This window comes from Phyllobates terribilis, unplaced genomic scaffold, assembly GCF_046119375.1.
Source record: "Phyllobates terribilis strain yellow unplaced genomic scaffold, ASM4611937v1 Scaffold_10__3_contigs__length_209671492, whole genome shotgun sequence".
NCBI classification, from domain to species: domain Eukaryota; kingdom Metazoa; phylum Chordata; class Amphibia; order Anura; family Dendrobatidae; genus Phyllobates; species Phyllobates terribilis.
This window is the reverse complement of record NW_027362770.1, coordinates 91,757,059-91,776,901: the sequence shown is the minus strand read 5'-3', so window position 1 is coordinate 91,776,901 and position 19,843 is coordinate 91,757,059. Positions and strand designations below refer to the sequence as shown.

The 19,843-nt window shown below is 46.0% G+C and overlaps 1 protein-coding gene across 1 annotated transcript in view; it reads left to right on the top strand.

Annotated features, from left to right (window-relative positions):
* The window catches only part of LOC141164037 (securin-like), a 181,478-nt gene extending 162,338 nt beyond the window's left edge, over positions 1-19,140 (top strand). Inside the window, exons 3-6 of the mRNA XM_073649203.1 lie at positions 14,936-15,105; positions 15,592-15,667; positions 17,652-17,810; positions 19,067-19,140. Of these exons, the coding sequence (XP_073505304.1) occupies positions 14,936-15,105; positions 15,592-15,667; positions 17,652-17,810; positions 19,067-19,140 (479 nt within the window). The remainder of the gene's footprint in view (positions 1-14,935; positions 15,106-15,591; positions 15,668-17,651; positions 17,811-19,066) is intronic.
* Positions 19,141-19,843: the final 703 nt, after the last annotated feature.

The following is a 19,843-nucleotide window of genomic DNA, read 5'->3' as shown; positions in this document are numbered from 1 at the left end:
TATGGATCTGTCAGGTCCCTGTAATGGGTAATTGCTGCAGTGTAGACATGGCGGCTGATCAGTGCTGCTCATAGCTCTATGGGTGTCAGGACCCTGCAATGGGTAATTGCTGCAGTGTAGACATGGCTCCTGATCAGTGCTGCTCATAGCACTTTGGATCTGTCAGGACCCTGTAATGGGTAATTGCTGCAGTGTAGACATGTCGGCTGATCAGTGCTGCTCACAGCACTATGGATGTCAGGACCCTGTAATGGGTAATTGCTGCAGTGTAGACATGGCGGCTGATCAGTGCTGCTCATAGCACTATGGATATGTCAGGAACCTGTAATGGGTAATTGCTGCAGTGTACACATACTGGCTGAACAGTGCTGCTCATAGCACTATGGATCTGTCAGGACCCTGTATTGGGTAATTGCTGCAGTGTAGACATGGCTGCTGATCATTGCTGCTCATAACATTATGGATCTGTCAGGACCCTGTATTGGGTAATTGCTGCAGTGTAGACATGGCTGCTGATCATTGCTGCTCATAGCACTATGGATCTGTCAGGACCCTGTAATGGGTAATTGCTGCAGTATAGACATGGCTGCTGATCAGTGCTGCTCATAGCACTATGGATGTCAGGACCCTGTAATGGGTAATTGCTGCAGTGTAGACATGGCTGCTGATTAGTGCTGCTCATAACACTATGGATCAGTCAGGACCCTGTAATGGGTAATTGCAGTGTAGACATGGCTGTTGATCAGTGCTGCTCATAGCACTATTGATCTGTCAGGTCCGTGTAATGGGTAATTGCTGCAGTGTAGACATGGCGGCTGATCAGTGCTGTTCATAGCACTATGGATCTGTCAGGTCCGTGTAATGGGTAATTGCTGCAGTGTAGACATGGCGGCTGATCAGTGCTGCTCATAGCACTATGGATCTGTCAGGACCCTGTAATGGGTAATTGCTGCAGTGTACACATGCTGGCTGATCAGTGCTGCTCATAGCACTATGGATCTGTCAGTACCCTGTAATGAGTAATTGCTGCAGTGTAGACATGGCTGCTGATCAGTGCTGCTCATAGCACTATGGATCTGTCAGGACCCTGTATTGGGTAATTGCTGCAGTGTAGACATGGCTGCTGATCAGTGCTGCTTATAGCACTATGGATCTCTCAGGACCCTGTATTGGGTAATTGCTGCAGGGTAGACATGGCTGCTGATCAGTGCTGCTCATAGCACTATGGATCTGTCAGGACCCTGTATTGGGTAATTGCTGCAGTGTAGACATGGCTGCTGATTAGTACTGCTCATAGCACTATGGATCTGTCAGGACCCTGTATTGGGTAATTGCTACAGTGTAGACATGGCTGCTGATCAGTGCTGCTCATAGCACTATGGATGTCAGGACCCTGTAATGGGTAATTGCTGCAGTGTAGACATGGCTGCTGATTAGTGCTGCTCATAACACTATGGATCAGTCAGGACCCTGTAATGGGTAATTGCAGTGTAGACATGGCTGTTGATCAGTGCTGCTCATAGCACTATTGATCTGTCAGGTCCGTGTAATGGGTAATTGCTGCAGTGTAGACATGGCGGCTGATCAGTGCTGTTCATAGCACTATGGATCTGTCAGGTCCGTGTAATGGGTAATTGCTGCAGTGTAGACATGGCGGCTGATCAGTGCTGCTCATAGCACTATGGATCTGTCAGGACCCTGTAATGGGTAATTGCTGCAGTGTACACATGCTGGCTGATCAGTGCTGCTCATAGCACTATGGATCTGTCAGTACCCTGTAATGAGTAATTGCTGCAGTGTAGACATGGCTGCTGATCAGTGCTGCTCATAGCACTATGGATCTGTCAGGACCCTGTATTGGGTAATTGCTGCAGTGTAGACATGGCTGCTGATCAGTGCTGCTTATAGCACTATGGATCTCTCAGGACCCTGTATTGGGTAATTGCTGCAGGGTAGACATGGCTGCTGATCAGTGCTGCTCATAGCACTATGGAACTGTCAGGACCCTGTATTGGGTAATTGCTACAGTGTAGACATGGCAGCTGATCAGTGCTGCTCAAAGCACTATGTATCAGTCAGGACCCTGTAATGGGTATTTGCTGCAGTGTAGAAATGGCTGCTGATCAGTGCTGCTCATGGCACTATGGATCTGTCAGGTGCCTGTAATGAGTAATTGCTACAGTGTAGACATGGCTGCTGATCAATACTGCTCATAGCACTATGGATCTGTCAGGACCCTGTAATGTGTAGTTGCTGCAGTGTAGACATGGCTGCTGATCAGTGCTGCTCATGGCACTATGGATCTGTCAGGTTCCTGTAATGAGTAATTGCTTCAGTGTAGACATGGCTGCTGATCAATACTGCTCATAGCACTTTCGATCTGTCAGGTTCCTGTAATGGGTAATTGCTGCAGTGTAGACATGGCTGCTGATCAGTGCTTCTCATAGCACTATGTATCTGTCAGGTCCCTGTAATGTTTAATTGCTGCAGTGTAGACATGGCTGCTGATCAGTGCTGCTCATAGCACTAAGGATCTGTCAGGTCCCTGTAATGTTTTATTGCAGCAGTGTAGACATGGCTGCTGATCTGTGCTGCTCATAGCATTATGGATCTGTCAGGACCCTGTAATGGGTAATTGCTACCTTGTAGACATGGCTGCTGATCAGTGCTGCTCATAGCACTATGGATCTGTCAGGACCCTGTAATGGGTAATTGCTGCAGTGTAGACATGGCTGCTGATCAGTGCTGCTCATAGCACTATGGATCTGTCAGGTCCCTGTAATGGGTAATTGCTGCAGTGTATACATGGTGGCTGATCTGTGCTGTTCATAGCACTATGGATCTGTCAGGACCCTGTAATGGGTAATTGCTGCAGTGTAGACATGGCTGCTGATCAGTGCTGCTCATTGCTCTATGGATCTGTCAGGACCCTGTAATGGGTGATTGCTGCAGTGTAGACATGGCTGCTGAACAGTGCTGCTCATAGCACTATGGATCTGTCAGGTCCCTGTAATGGGTAATTGCTGCAGTGTAGACATGGCTGCTGATCAGTGCTGCTCATAGCACTATGGATCTGTCAGGACCCTGTAATAGGTAGTTGCTGCAGTGTAGACATGGCTGCTGATCAGTGCTGCTCATAGCACTATGGATCTGTCAGGTCCCTGTAATGGGTAATTGCTGCAGTGTAGACATGGCTGCTGATCAGTGCTGCTCATTGCTCTATGGATCTGTCAGGACCCTGTAATGGGTAATTGCTGCAGTGTAGACATGGCTGCTGATCAGTGCTGTTCATTGCTCTATGGATCTGTCAGGACCCTGTAATGGGTAATTGCTGCAGTGTAGACATGGCGGCAGAACAGTGCTGCTGATAGCACTATGGAGCTGTCAGGTCCCTGTAATGGGTAATTGCTGCAGTGTAGACATGGCTGCTAATCAGTGCTGCTCATAGCACTATGGATCTGTCAGGACCCTGTAATAGGTAATTGCTGCAGTGTAGACATGGCTGCTGATCAGTGCTGCTCATAGCACTATGGATCTGTCAGGTCCCTGTAATGGGTAATTGCTGCAGTGCAGACATGGCTGCTAATCAGTGCTGCTCATAGCACTATGGATCTGTCAGGTCCATGTAATGGGTAATTGCTGCAGTGTAGACATGGCTGCTGATCAGTGCTGCTCATAGCACTATGGATCTGTCAGGTCCCTGTAATGGGTAATTGCTGCAGTGTAGACATGGCTGCTGATCAGTGCTGCTCATAGCACTATGCATCTGTCAGGACCCTGTAATGGGTAATTGCTGCAGTGTAGACATGATGGCTGATCAGTGCTGCTCATAGCACTATGGATCTCTCAGGACCCAGTAATGGGTAATTGCTGCAGTGTAGACATGGCTGCTGATCAGTGCTGCTCATAGCACTATGGATGTCAGGACCCTGTAATGGGTAATTGCTGCAGTCTAGACATGGCTGCTCATCAGTGCTTCTCATAGCACTATGGATCTGTCAGGAACCTGTAATGGGTAATTGCTGCAGTGTAGACATGGCTGCTGATCAGTGCTGCTCATAGCACTATGGATCTGTCAGGACCCTGTAATGGGTAATTGCTGCAGTGTAGACATGGCGGCTGATCAGTGCTGCTCATAGCACTATGGATCTGTCAGGACCCTGTAATGGGTAATTGCTGCAGTGTACATATGGCTGCTGATCAGTGCTGCTCATAGCACTATGGATCTGTCAGGCCCCTAGTAATGGGTAATTGCTGCAGTGTAGACATGGCTGCTTATCAGTGCTGCTCATAGCACTATGGATCTGTCAGGGCCCTGTAATGGGTAATTGCTGCAGTGTAGACATGGCAGCTGATCAGTGCTGCTCATAGCACTATGGATCTGTCAGGTTCCTGTAATGGGTAATTGCTGCAGTGTAGACATGGCTGCTGATCAGTGCTGCTCATAGCACTATGCATCTGTCAGGACCCTGTAGTGGGTAATTGCTGCAGTGTAGACATGGCTGCTGATCAGTGCTGCTCATAGCTCTATGGATCTGTCAGGTCCCTGTAATGGGTAATTGCTGCAGTGTAGACATGGCTGCTGATCAGTGCTGCTCATAGCACTATGGATTTGTTAGGACCTTGTAATGGGTAATTGCTGCAGTGTAAACATGGCGGCTGATCAGTGCTGCTCATAGCACTATGGATCTGTCAGGACCCTGTAATGGGTAATTGCTGCAGTGTAAACATGGCTGCTGATCAGTGCTGCTCATAGCACTATGGATCTGTCAGGTCCCTGTAAGGGGTAATTGCTGCAGTGTAGACATGGCGGCTGATCAGTGCTGCTCATAGCACTATGGATCTGTCAGGTCCCTCTAATGTGTAATTGCTGCAGTGTAGACATGGCTGCTGATCAGTGCTGCTCATAGCACTATGGATCTGTCAGGACCCTGTAATGGGTAATTGCTGCAGTGTAGACATGGCGGCTGATCAGTGCTGCTCATAGCACTATGGATCTGTCAGGACCCTGTAATGGGTAATTGCTGCAGTGTAGACATGGCTGCTGATCAGTGCTGCTCATAGCACTATGGATCTGTCTGGACCCTGTAATAGGTAGTTGCTGCAGTGTAGACATGGCTGCTGATCAGTGCTGCTCATAGCACTATGGATCTCTCAGGACCCAGTAATGGGTAATTGCTGCAGTGTAGACATGGCTGCTGATCAGTGCTGCTCATAGCACTATGGATGTCAGGACCCTGTAATGGGTAATTGCTGCAGTCTAGACATGGCTGCTCATCAGTGCTTCTCATAGCACTATGGATCTGTCAGGAACCTGTAATGGGTAATTGCTGCAGTGTAGACATGGCAGCTGATCAGTGCTGCTCATAGCACTATGGATCTGTCAGGTTCCTGTAATGGGTAATTGCTGCAGTGTAGACATGGCTGCTGATCAGTGCTGCTCATAGCACTATGGATCTGTCAGGTTCCTGTAATGGGTAATTGCTGCAGTGTAGACATGGCTGCTGATCAGTGCTGCTCATAGCACTATGGATCTCTCAGGACCCTGTAATGGGTAATTGCTGCAGTGTAGACATGGCTGCTGATCAGTGCTGCTCATAGCACTATGGATGTCAGGACCCTGTAATGGGTAATTGCTGCAGTGTAGACATGGTTGCTGATCAGTGCTGCTCATAGCACTATGGATCTGTCAGGACCCTGTAATGGGTAATTGCTGCAGTGTAGACATGGCTGCTGATCAGTGTTGCTCATAGCACTATGGATCTGTCTGGACCCTGTAATAGGTAATTGCTGCAGTGTAGACATGGCTGCTGATCAGTGCTGCTCATAGCACTCTGGATGTCAGGACCCTGTAATGGGTAATTGATGCAGTATAGACATGGCTGCTGATCAGTGCTGCTCATAGCACTATGGATCTGTCAGGACCCTGTAATGGGTAATTGCTGCAGTGTAGACATGGCTGCTGATCAGTGCTGCTCATAGCACTATGGATCTGTCAGGACCCTGCAATGGGTAATTGCTTCAGTGTAGACATGGCTGCTGATCAGTGCTGCTCATAGCACTATGGATGTCAGGACCCTGTAATGGGTAATTGCTGCAGTGTAGATATGGCTGCTGATCAGTGCTGCACATAGCACTAAGGATCTGTCCGGTCTCTGTAATGGGTTGTTGCTGTGGTTGGAGGTACAGGCCTCTATTCTCTGGTCCTGGCATCTGTAGGAGGATCATCGCTATAACACTGGGCACCTGCTTACCAGGAATGGCTTCCTCTTCTGAGCTTACGCTATATTCCTCCTGACAAGGACCATCATAATGAAGGGCTCCTCTAATATTCCTGAGTTGTGGTGTGAGGAGATTGTCCAGGGGTTGGTGAGGAGGATACTACTTGTTTGTGTGTTGTACAATGAAATGTGGCTCATTCTTATATTTTGCCTGCAGAATCTGACTATAATGGCGACCGTGATCTACATTGACCAGGAGAACGGTGATGTTAATGCTGCGCTGTTGTCCAGAGATCGTGCACAACTATCAGGTGCCGGTAAGTGGTTTCTAAAGGTAACGGCCGATCTGGCCCCAATTCATCAAGGGGTTTAATAGATTTCTAGCAGAACTCTGACAAGTCAAAACTTTTATGCAACTTAATGATTAAAAATTGTGACCTTTTTAGCACTTTCATGCCAGGTCAGCCAGCTCTGCCAAGTGGTTGGAGCATGGACAGGGCATGGTGGAGCCGCCTGATACTCATGGAAAGTTGGGACTTACAGCACCACTCCAGCTTTTTTTGTTTGGTTTTCAGCGCTGGGATGGCTCTTTTAAATGTAGGGCCTCTGGTCATATACTCGCCCTCCGGCGTCTTCACTGTTTTTCTGCACTGTTCTGTTCCTATGGCACTATCTTGTGAGCGCAGCTGACTGGCCATAAGTCAGAAGCTACGACACAAGATCTCAATGCAACTCTATGGAAGCCAGAACAAGGCTCTCATAGACTTGTATGGGAAAGTGACCTCCGCAGCTCCATGAAACACTGGAGCAGCCAACAGGTCACTCTTCACCGGACAACGATGGGAGCAACTCTGGAAAACAAAGGCGGCAGCAAGTGAGTATGAGACCGGGCAATTGTATATAAAGCGCCACTCCAGCAATGCAGTAAAAAAAGCACCCCTCCAGTGTTTTGGTTTTTTACAAATTAATTGCGCCTCCCCACAAGTGTTAATTGGGGGTCCACCTCATAATGAACTTGGTTTCTTCTGCCCACCCATCTTTACAGAAGCAATAATCAAAGTTTTTATTCTCAATATATTGCAATCATCATATTGTATAGCACTGAAAATTTTAGAAGGCAGAAGGCGAAATGTACGTCTGAGTTGGGTTTTTTTTTCCTGGGTTTGGCAATGCAATCCTACACAGGTATTATGTCTCACTGTTGTACTTCAATACATCTACATTTGGCTGTTGGGATCTGTGAATGATTATGTCATTCTTAGAAGGACCCTGAGTCAGGTAACCTAATGACTAGTAGATTCACAGCCATCTGGATCAAAAATCCTGTTATGTGAGGTTGTGCTGCCGCCTAGTGGCTTCCCATTCTTTTACATAACCCTCTACACCAGGGGTCCTCAAACTTTTTAAACAGGGGGCCAGTTCACGGTCCCTCAGACCATTGGAGGGCCGGAATATAGTTTTTAAAAAAAACTATGAACAAATTACTATGCACACTGCACATAACTTATTTTGTAGTTTAAAAAAACAATACAGTAACAAATACAATATTTAAAATGAAGAACAAGTAAAGTTAAATCAACCGGTATTTCAATAGGTAGGTAACTGTACCCAATAGGCAGCATAGGTCCTCAATAGGCAGGTAAATGTCCCCAATAGGCAGGCAAATGTCCCCAATAGGCAGGTAAATATCCCCAATAGGCAGCATAGGTCCTCAATGGGCAGGTAAATGTTCCCAATAGGCAGGCTGTTTCCCCCTTATAATGCCATATGCAGGCTGTTCCACCCCTTATAATGCCCCATGCAGCATGTCACCCCCCCCACATAATGCCCCATGCAGCATGTCACCCCCACCATATAATGCCCCATGCAGCATGTCAACCCCCCCCCATATTATGCCCCATGCAGGATGTCCCTTCCCTCCCCATATAATGCCCCATGCAGGATGTCACCCCCCATATAATGCCCCATGAAGAATGTCCCTCCCCCCCCATATAATGCCCCATGCAGGATGTCACCCCCCATATAATGCCCCATGCAGCATGTCACTCCCCATATAATGCCCAATGCAGCATGTCACTCCCCATATAATGCCCCATGCAGCATGTCACCCCCCATATAATGCCACATGCAGCATGTCACCCCCCCATATAATGCCCTATGCAGCATGTCACCACCCATATAATGCCCCATGCAGCATGTCACCCCCCCATATAATGCCCCATGCAGCATGTCACCCCCCCATATAATGCCCCATGCAGCATGTCACCCCCCCATATAATGCCCCATGCAGCATGTCACTCCCCATATAATGCCCCATGCAGCATGTCACTCCCCATATAATGCCCCATGCAGCATGTCACCCCCCATATAATGCCACATGCAGCATGTCACCCCCCCATATAATGCCCCATGCAGGATGTCACCCCCCATATCATTCCCCATGCAGGATGTCACCACCCCATATAATGACCTATGCCTCCATACATTAAAAAAAAAAAAATCCAATACTCACCTCACTCCTCCTCACCTGCTGCCGCTGCTCTGGTCTGGTCTGGACTCCAGCGTCGCGGCGGCGTCGTCCCGCTCTCCTCTCCCTGTGACAGCACTCGGGAGAGTGCGGTGTAAAGACGTCACCGCGCCCTCTGACCTGAGACGTCACAGGAAGCGCACAGCAGGAAGACAGCGGATCTGCGGAGGCACGGGAAGAGGTAAGTATCCGCCTGCCGGGGCCCTGAGCAAGCGGGCGGAAAGGCGGGCAATGGCACCGCTCTCCTCTCCTCCGCCCATAGCCAGGCGGGCCGGATAAAAGCCCCGCGGGCCGTAGTTTGAGGACCCCTGCTCTACACTGTCCATGTGTCCATTGCGACACACCCATTTTTGGATGTCGTTATATTTACAATGTGATTGGACATTTTTGATAATATTTATAAGCTGTATGTAGAAACAGGAGGTCAGTTTTCCTTGTATGAGTCATAAGTCACTGCAAAAGTCCCTGGCAGGGGGATGAGAGCAGCTTGGTCAGGAGAGGAATGATTTTTGCAGGGAAGAGTCTTCCTAATTCTACATAGAGCAGAGAAAAGAGAATAATTAGCCCAGTAGAAAGGTATAATGAGCAGCTGTAAGTACAGTGCTGTATAATCTGATTACAATATACTAAGAGGATAAGCTCTGATGGGAGAGGGTCTTTAAGCCTGTCATGTATTGGGTAATGAGTTGGGGTGTCAGTCTCCATCAGTGCTGGCTGAACACTGACTATCCTGCTCAGATTACTACACATGGCGCTGCTCCTCCTCCCTGTAGTATGGGCTACGCAGGACGGTGCCGAGGCTCCAGATTCTACCTGCACAGCAACAAGGTCCCAACACTTCTACCTCTATAACTTGCCTAATGCAGACGCAAACCTGCAGCCTTTCCACTGAGATCTTGTCGGCCTTCTACACTGCCATGGCTTTGTCTGCACAATGTAGCTTAAAGGGAATGTCCACTTCTTAAGCATCCTAGAAGTCTACAAGACCACCCCTGATCTCTACAATATAAGGTCGGTGTTCCTCTAACCCCCTGCCTTATTTGGCAAATGGGTTCAGTTTTCTATAGAAGTGGCAGAATTTAACCCCTTCCTGACCATGTTATTTCCCATCTCTGCATTTTTCTTACTCTTCTAAGAGCAGTATCTTTATTTTTCTGTCAGTACAGCCATATGAGGGTTTTTGTTTTTATGCCGTTCACTTATCAGGTAAATTATTTTTATATTTTGATTGGACTTTTACAGAAGTAACGCCCATATGTTTTATTTTAAAATGGGTCATAGAGGGGCAGGGGTGATTTGAATGTTCAGATTCTACTTTTTCCTTTTTGTCCCCTTAGGGGACTTGAACATGCAATCATCTGATTTCTTGTGTTATGTACAGCAATACTGCAGTATATAGCCAGCATTCACAGATCTGTCATGACAGGCATGGGTCTTTTCAGCAGACTCCTTCCTGGCAGTGATGGCATCCCATGATCGTGTTACAGGGGCACAGATGGGCACATGGCATGACTCCCTTCTCAGTTCGCTGGTAATGCCGCTGTCCATCTCTAACAGGTGGAGCTCTGGCCTACATGTGGCTATTAAAGGCAGATGATGGCTAAATATCACAGCCATCATCTTCCAGGCGTGAAGTCACATCTGGCATATGATGTAACGGCAAATCATGTTGGTAAGAGGTTAAAGTGCCACTCCAGTGGGGTTTTGTCACGTGAAATCCTTTTAGTGTAGAAATGACGTAGTCCTTTTGGGCATGAGGGCTGGGTGCTGGGATTACTAGTACACCTGACATCCAGGTGGGCATAATTCTGTTCCTTGTGTATTGGAAGACTTTTGCCTCTGCAGCTTTGGTGTTGGCAATCTTTCACTTTCATGCCCATTGATGGTCCACATGGTTGGCTCAGGAACCGTCCTCACATGATCTAGATTTCCCTAAAGGAAAGTCGCTGTGTGGGGGAAAAATGGGGGAGTCTGTGATGCACCTTATGCCACGGCGCCTCGTGTGCTAAGGCGTGTTAGGTTGCATGAGGCTAAATATCCGGCTCTTCATGTTACGGCTGTTGGTATTCATTTAATTAAGGGGGGGATGTTAAATGAGGGAGTGATGGCGGTAAAAGAACAAAATCTACTTTGATTAATACAGACTGTGTATTAGTACAATGTTATAATGTTGATGGTCAGACGCAGGAGTGGGTACAGAGGGGGGCATGTGACAGTTCATTTTCAATCGTTAAAATATGGTTAAGCAGGTTAATGTAGTATCCTGGAATATTAGAGGTATGGGAGATCACAACTAAAGATTTACAGGAGACGGATTGCGATACGGGGGCCGCTGCGGCACTGAGCAAGCTTTGGAGGGGGCCGGCCTATCATTCTACACATAGTACTTATTCTAGGGGGGTTAGTAGATTGATTCATCCGAATTTACCCTTTGAATGTGAAGGAAGTATTTGTGACAGGGAGGGAAGGTATGTATGTCTAGTGTGCAGAGTGGCTGGGCTTAGAACTTGTCTAATTGCTCTGTATGTTCCTCCACCTTTCTCTATACGGACTGTGCGCCAGCTATTCCCGTGGATAACGGAATTTGCTACCATACCCCTGTTAGTCATCGGTGATTTTAATATGTACCTACACGCTGAGCTTGATAAGTATAGGGGTAATGTTGGGGGAGGGGCTGCTCAAGAGACGTCGTTGGCAAGTGTCTTGCAGGAAATTAGCTTGGTAGATGTGTGGCGGGCTCGATTCCCAAATGTTAAGCAGTATTCGTTTTACTCGCCATCCTATTCCTCTGTCCAGAATTGACCTGGCTCTGGGAAATAGTCATCTAGTCCCTCTAGTTACTAAAGTAGAATACTGCACGAGATTGTTATCTGATCATTCACCATTATTGGTTGTTTTGGGGGTCGATCCTGGCACCATAAACAGAAGGGCACTGTGGAGGTTTAACCCCTACTGGCTGGATGTATTTGGGGAACAGATGGACTTAGCAGGTAAATTGGATCGTTTCTTTAAAGACAACATAGGCTCTGCCCCTTTAAATACGGTATGGGAAGCCATGAAGGCATTTTTACCGGGGATCCTGATTAAGGAAATTTCCATGATCAAATCCAAAAACAGGGCCCGTCTTCAGGAGCTGCGGAGGGAAGTAGACATATTGGAACAGAGGTATGTTGGGTCCCCAAGCATAGAGAATAGGGAACACTGGACACGGGCACAGGCTACACTAAATGATCATATATTGAAACAAGCGGAGCATAAACGGTTCTTTCTTAAACAGCAATTTTATGTGGAGGGAGAGAGTACAGGGCACTTGCTGACCACCATAGCCAAGGCCCAGACTGGGGCTCCTATGATTGCACCTATCAGGGATACTAAGGGTGTGGTAATTACTGATTCAATGGAAGTTTTACAGACAATTATACTCCTCCAAACTGACTAAGGCGCAAAGGGACATAGATCTCTATCTTCATGATATGCAAATACCATGTCTGACAGATGACCAGAGAGAGCAACTAGATGCACCAATTACACTGGAGGAGATGCAGGAAGCTTTAAAAGATTTTCAAAATAACAAGGCCCCTGGTACTGATGGGATCCTCGCGGAAATTTATAAGGAAGCTGGGGGGGTTTTGCTTCCCAGGTTACTGGAAGGGCTTAAGGGGGCGAGGGAGGGGGGGCTTTGCCGACTTCAATGAGGGAGGCTAGCATAGTTCTTTTGACAAAACCTGGAAAGGATGCATTAAACCCTGAATCATATAGGCCAATATCCTTACTCTCGGTAGATGTAAAAATTTTAGCTAAGGTCTTGGCTACCAGACTGGTGGCGGTTATCACACATTTGGTTGCAGAAGACCAGACTGGGTTTATACCGGCCAAGTCGACGGCAATTAATTCTTAATCTGCAAATGCAGTCACAAAATGCGGGTGGTAGGGCAGTGCTATCACTTGATGCCGCTAAGGCTTTTGATAGTGTCGAATGGGAGTATTTATGGGCTGTTTTGAGAAAGATGGGGTTTGGTACTGGATTTCGGGCCTGGCCGCGGCTTCTGTATAACAATCCGGTAGCTCAGATTCAAATTAATGGCAATCTTTCTGGTAGCATTGAAATGGGCAGAGGCACGCGTCAGGGCTGCCCGTTGTCTCCCTTACTGTTTGCCCTGGCTATGGAGCCGTTGGCTGTTAAGCTTCGTTCCAGCAGCGAAATACAGGGGTTCCGCTATAAAACACTGGAGGAGCGAGTAGCCCTATATGCCGACGACCTTCTGTTGTTTTTGGGCGACACGGAGCAATCTCTGACGACGGCTATGAATTTAATAAGGGAGTTTGGAGATCATTCTGGCCTACAGATTGATTGGGATAAATCAGTTCTTATGCCGGTGGATGGTTTGTCTCTGAATACTAGGGCAGGGAATACTTGATTGAAGATTGTGCGAGAATTTAAATATCTCGGAGTTAGAGTGACCACATCTATCGGAGATTACATTCCTTTAAACTTACTTGAACTGCTTACCAGATTTCAACAAAAGGCCAATACTTGGAGCAAACTCCCCTTATCAGTAGTAGGTCGAACTAACTTCATTAAAATGGTGTTAATGCCCCAATTATTATATATCCTTCATAATTCACCTGTCTGGGTCTCCATGAGAAAATTTTATAAATTTCAAGCACTATTTCGGGAATTGATCTGGAAAAAAGGGGTTGGATACACTTCAAAGGCCCAAAGATCAGGGGGGACTAGCCGCACCTAATCCATGGATATATTTTCTAGCCTCTCAGACTCAACAACTCTGGTTAATTCAGGGGAACCTAGATAAACTGATACGTCTACTCAAACACAATTTGCCAATTACCTCCTTTCTAGAAACGGGAATCTCGGGGTGGGATGCTAGGCGGCATCTTCCGACCCTAGCACTTATGGGGAAAACGTGGCAGAAAATCAAACTGTTGTTGGGAATAGAGGGTTTTACCCCGTTGTGGCATAATGCGGGCCTTCCAGAGATCCAGAAATTGAAAGGATTCGGAATATGGGAAAAATTGGGAATAACTAATGTGGCACAAATATTAGAGGGGGAAATATTTAAATCGTTCCATCAGCTGAAAGAAGAATACTGTATTCCACAAACTAGTTTCTACTTTTATCTCCAAATAAGGCATGCATGGTTTGTACAGCCGCGACATATGCAGAGTAAAATCCAACATCATCTACTGTTTAACACATTATTATGCCATAGAGGTGGGAAGGGATTGATTTCCAGAATCTACGGGATACTTATGCAGCAATTTCAGTGGGACAGACCCTTAAATGTTAAGGAGAGGTGGGAGCGTGACATTGGTACTATAACCTCGGAAGAATGGGAAGATGTGGTGGGGAGCGTTCCGATACTATCTACATGTGCGGCACATAGACTCTCACAGTTGTACTTATTGCATAGGGTATATAGAACTCCCAAATTTCTACAGCGCATTGGAGCAAGGAATGACAGTGTGTGTCCAAAATGTGGAGAGGAAGGAGCAGATCTTATGCATATGATGTGGACGTGTAGGAGGGTCGCGGTATTCTGGAATGTGTGTGTAGTACATTAATAATGTGTTTGAGTGTAATCTACCCTTATATCCTAAAGTGTGTGTTGGGCCATGTAGAAATAATAGGATGTGACGAGGATGAAATAATAGCCGTTAAGAGGACTCTATATCAGATCAGAAAGCTTATAGCTGCACATTGGTTGGATCCCTCTCAGGTTCCAGGAATTCTTGGATAGATTGCGTCTTTTATTAAGATTAGAAGAGGGAGTGTACAAAAAGCGGAAGGCTATACGGAAATTTGATCAAATCTGGGGTAGATGGAGCACGTTTCATGGTTATCATATTATGTCCATTTTAAATATCAGTTGAGTCTGAAATGTTGTGGTCTCTCAGGTTCTACTTAACTAATCACTGACTATTAGATATTATGCTCTGTATCCATGGATCAAATTATCAATGCTTTAACAGTTAGATAAGCTATATGATAATATGCCGTCTGTAATTAAATTTGTCTTTGCCATATGGTTTTTGGGGGTGTAATGGGCGGGGGGAGGGGGAACGGGTGGGTTTTGAAGGGCATTGCCAGTTGGGTGATGCCTCAATGTTTATGTGCAATGTTAAAAATGTCTTTTAATAAAAGGTATCTGATTTTTTTTTTAAAAAGGAAAGTCGCTTGTGAAAACCCACCAGGACAAAGTGCACGGTTCTGTATCATGTGGGAAAACATCAAGAAAAGCTCTAGGAAATATCAACAAGCAAGTAATGACCCAGAAGAACGGGCAGCCTCTGAAAGGAGACCGGAAAGTGCCAAAGCCTGCGCCAGCTGTTATACAGGTATAATGTACTACCGCAGCTCTGATCATACACCGCTCTTGTGTTCTGCCCTGTACTGATGTACAGACTTGTATCTACATAATCCTAAAATGCCACAGGAACATCTGCAAGAAGATCACATGGCATTTTCTACTATTACAAGTCCCATTATTATCTGTTGGATTAAAGTGGGCTAATATCTGGCTAATCTAGCTGTGTAACGTGTATGGGGGTCTCCTGGCTGCCCTAACAAATGTTCAGTTCAAATACCCGCTCCTTGTTCTCTAGGCACACATTGCTTAGAGGCAGCAGATTACCCTCCTCCCCACAGAACACATGAGAGCTCATCTGTATGTTGGGAGAGATGGCTGCTAGCCAAACAGTGTATGGCCAGACCACAGCTAGGCCACAAGGGCTTGGCTGACTCCTTTTCAGATCATATATGGAGAACCTAATGGTAAATACTGGATAAATGAAGCTTGTGACCTGGTTCCCGTTCCCCACTAGGTTTCTGACACTTCTGATAAGACAGACGAGCAGCAGTACCCCGACATTGAGAAGTTTGTTCCCTACAGTCCTGCAGGTAACTCTTCCACACCTTGCTGTACCTATTGCCTGCCATTAGCCACTTGCCTTTACATTTAATTTTGAGCATCAGAATCAATTCTAATATTTGCACCTGAAGCTGGATGGGGTTAGTGAATTTGTCACCAGGATTTTGCTGCCCCATCTGAGAGCAGCATGATTTAGGGGCTGAGACCCTGATTACAGTGATGGATCACTTGGTGCAGTTCAGAGTAACTGTGTCTGCTGCAGATCTACAAATGCTCTGAATGCTGGGCTCTGTATAACCCCACCCACACCACTGATTGGTAGCTTTCTGCCTATGCACGGTGTATAGAGCTATCCATCAGTTGTGGGGACAGGGTTGGACTACATGGCAGCAGCTTTACTAGTCCTCTGGTGGCAGTCTCCTGCTGGTGGAGGATCACTTATCAAAACTACAGCAGTCAGCCCAGAAAGCAACACGTCTCTGGAATTGGGGATCTTTGTCCCCACGTTGTGCTGCTCTCAGATCAGGTGGCAATAAACCTGGTGACAGATTCCCTTTAAATGCAGTTTAGGGCCATCTCTGTTACACTCTTACTCTCTATTAGCTGCAATGTCCCATCTGCCTAATGCAGCCACAGATCTCATGGCTGCAGTATCCGGATCTTCAGATACTCGCTGACATCGTGTCAGTTAATCCAATGAGTGTTTGCAGTGACAGCAATGTCTGTTAGCTGGGCTTCTGCTGCTGCTCAGTTGTGGAGGAGAGCAGACAGATGTCAGTGTGGTGTTCGGAGGCTCCTGGGGCCCCTGCACGTGACATCAGGAGTGCCAGAGATCCAGAGTGTGGTCTTGGGCTCCACTATACAGGTGGGACTCTGCAGCTATTTGGGGGTGGGGAGAGGAGGGCACAACACTGACGTGTGCAGTGAAGGTGGTTCAAGTTCATTGATGCTAGATGACCCATTTTGGTGGATTGAGCCCAAAGGTAAACTAGGAATGCCAAAGAACCAATCAAAAACAATTGAACAAAATAGTCAAATTCTGCATAAATAGGAAATCTACTTAACCGTGTATTCATTAAAGGTTTTTTAGAGTGACACCATAGAGACAGGCGCTCACACCAGTGTACATACAATAGTTAAAATACAAAAATATAGACTAGATCTCACAGACACAGGGCAAAGTGTGTGGTATGGAATCCAATATATAATGTATCAGAGCAAAGATTATAGATCTAACCATGCAATAGCTCTGTCCAAGAGTAATTGAATAAATCTAAAGGTGCTTAGTGCATAATCCAAATAGGGATTCCCAACACAGGAAGTATGTAAAGGTGCTTAGTGCATATCAAGGTCGGTAGTAAATAAAGCATTAGTACCTGTGTGGTCCAGAGACTTGTGTGGAGCCCACCCAAGTGTTGGGAATCCCTATTTAGATTATGCACAAGCACTCTTATCTCGTCATATAGTAGATTTATTCAATTACTCTTGGACAGAGCTATTGCATGGTTAGATCTATAATCTTTGCTCAGATACATTATATATTGGATTCCATACCACACACTTTGCCCTGTGTCTGTGAGATCTATTCTATATTTTTGTATTTTAACTATTGTATGTACATTGGTGTGAGCGCCGGTCTCTAGTGTCACTCTCTTACCTAACCGTGTATTCATTAAAGGTTTTTTCCTATTTATGCATACATTTTCTATATTCGGTTCTTGATTGGTTCTTTGTAATTTCTTCCAAACTGTCCTGTCCACATGTCTGGTGAATGTGTGAATTTCTAACTAGCACACATGTTGGTGTAGTATTTACAGAGATTTTAGTGCCGTATCTTACTACAATCTAGGAATGCCTCCTAATCTTAAGCACCACATTAAAGCCCTTTTAAACCATAAGATATGAGTGGACTTGCAGCAAGATTGCTGGGTATCTTTGAGCAGCCAGTTGCTTATTCCTTTACCAAAGATCAACCTATGCTAAAACTATATTATATATTTTTTTGCCTTGTAGATTTTGAGACCTTTGATGTCCCAGAAGAACATAAACTGAGTCACCTCTCCCTGGCTGGTGTCGGTCTTATAGCTAATGTGAATGATGCTAAAAGGTTTGCGTCTCTACTAAGCCTAGAGCCGGCCCTCATGGACATCCCTGCACTTAGTTGGGTGTCAGGTAGGTGATTATAATTGAAATGGCAGATAAGATGGTGAAAGCCAGCCTTACTCTGCAGAGATCACTACACATCATGGTACTGTCATCAATACGGGTGACTGCAGTTCTGACACCTTCATACCAAGCACTGTAAAAGCCTAAAACCATTTGGTGAAAACAGTGACTGCCAGCAGTTAGATATGACGCCAGAATTATGGTGCAAATACTTTAATAACACCAGTCTGGATGAATCAGAGCCCCGCTGTCTTGCCATGCAGGGTTTACAGCTCGCTCCCTTTCCCCTGCACTGTCACTGCTGCAGCCTATAACTAGCAGCAGGGGAAGGAGTACAGCTGATGGGGTTAAAATTGTCACCAGGTGATTGCCCCTACATTGTGCTGCACTCAGATGGGGTAGCAGAGACCCTGATTCCTGTGGTCATAAAAATGACAGTAAGCGACATCACTTTTCTCTGTCTAGCAGTTCTCTGAATGCTGAGCTCTGTGTAACCCCACCATTAATTGTACCCATGGTCAAAGCTGCTAATCAGTGATGAGGATGAGCTCTGTAGGACTACATGGCAGCAGGTTTACTAGTCCTCTAGTGGTGGTCTCCTACTGATAATTATTGATATTTATCAGCACTACACTAAGCAGTCCGATAAGTGTCACATCGCTGGAATCGGTCGCTCAGATTAGGTCCCAAAATCCTGATGGCAGATTCCATTTAAGTAGTAATCTCGGCCATGTTGGTAACAGGCTACAATCCTCATCCATGTCTAGACTGGTGGGCTGGGTTTTGAGTGACTTGACCATTAGCTTCCTTGTTCTCCTCACTCTCCCCATATAACTGTTATCCAGTGTCACTAGCCTCATTCCCTACAGCAGGGGTCCGCATTCTGGGGCTCAGACCCCCCGTGTGCCTTACAGCTGGGTGCATTTACATCAGGTCTAGCGAACAGCCATAAAGAGCAGGTCTCCAGATGGTGACTTCTGAAGAACCCTGCAAAGAACAGCAGATCTGGATGTGTAGATGGGTGGGAAGCTTGAGAGAAAATGATACTGCCGGTTAGAGGGCGCTTGAAGCTAGAGGTGATGGGAGAATACCTGATGGGGTCACATCCAGGGGTACTCATTAAGTATACCTCCTATAACGGTGGGGGCACCGGATCTTTAACTGCCGTTATATGCTTAATGTGGGTCATTGGACACCACTGAATTGCTATATAGCAGGTCAAATAGGTTTTCTACACTAGTCAAAATAACTTTGTATTCCAGATGCTGCTGACAGTCTTCCATCTTTCCTTGCCATGCTGGAAGAGATCGCTGTGGAGATGCCCCTGACTGACTGAACAGATTAAACAGTGAAACGTCACTTATTTATTTGTCCTCCATTTTGTTAGTGCGCTTGTTCTTAAATAATAAAAAAAAATGTTTTAATGAATGTATTGCTTGTTACATATATTGAAGGATGGCATTACAGTTGGGAATTTCTACTCTACTTCTGCTAAAGTGTAAATTCACCATGTGTTGGAGGAATGTAGCTTTTCCGGAGCCGTGTATACAGTGCTGGCCAAAAGTATTGGCACCCCTGCAATTCTGTCAGATAATACTCAGTTTCTTCCTGAAAATGATTGCAATCACAAATTCTTTGGTCTTATTATCTTCATTTAATTTGTCTTCAATGAAAAAAACACAAAAAGAATTGTCCTAAAGCCAAATTGGATATAATTCCACACCAAACCTAAAAAAGGGGGTGGACAAAAGTATTGGCACCCTTTGAAAAATCATGTGATGCTTCTCTAATTCGTGTAATTAACAGCACCTGTAACTTACCTGTGGCACCTAACAGGTGTTGTCAATAACTAAATCACACTTGCAGCCAGTTAACATGGATTAAAGTTGACTCAACCTCTGTCCTGTGTCCTTGTGTGTACCACATTGAGCATGGAGAAAAGAAAGAAGACCAAAGAACTGTCTGAGGACTTGAGAAACCAAATTGTGAGGAAGCATGAGCAATCTCAAGGCTACAAGTCCATCTCCAAAGACCTGAAT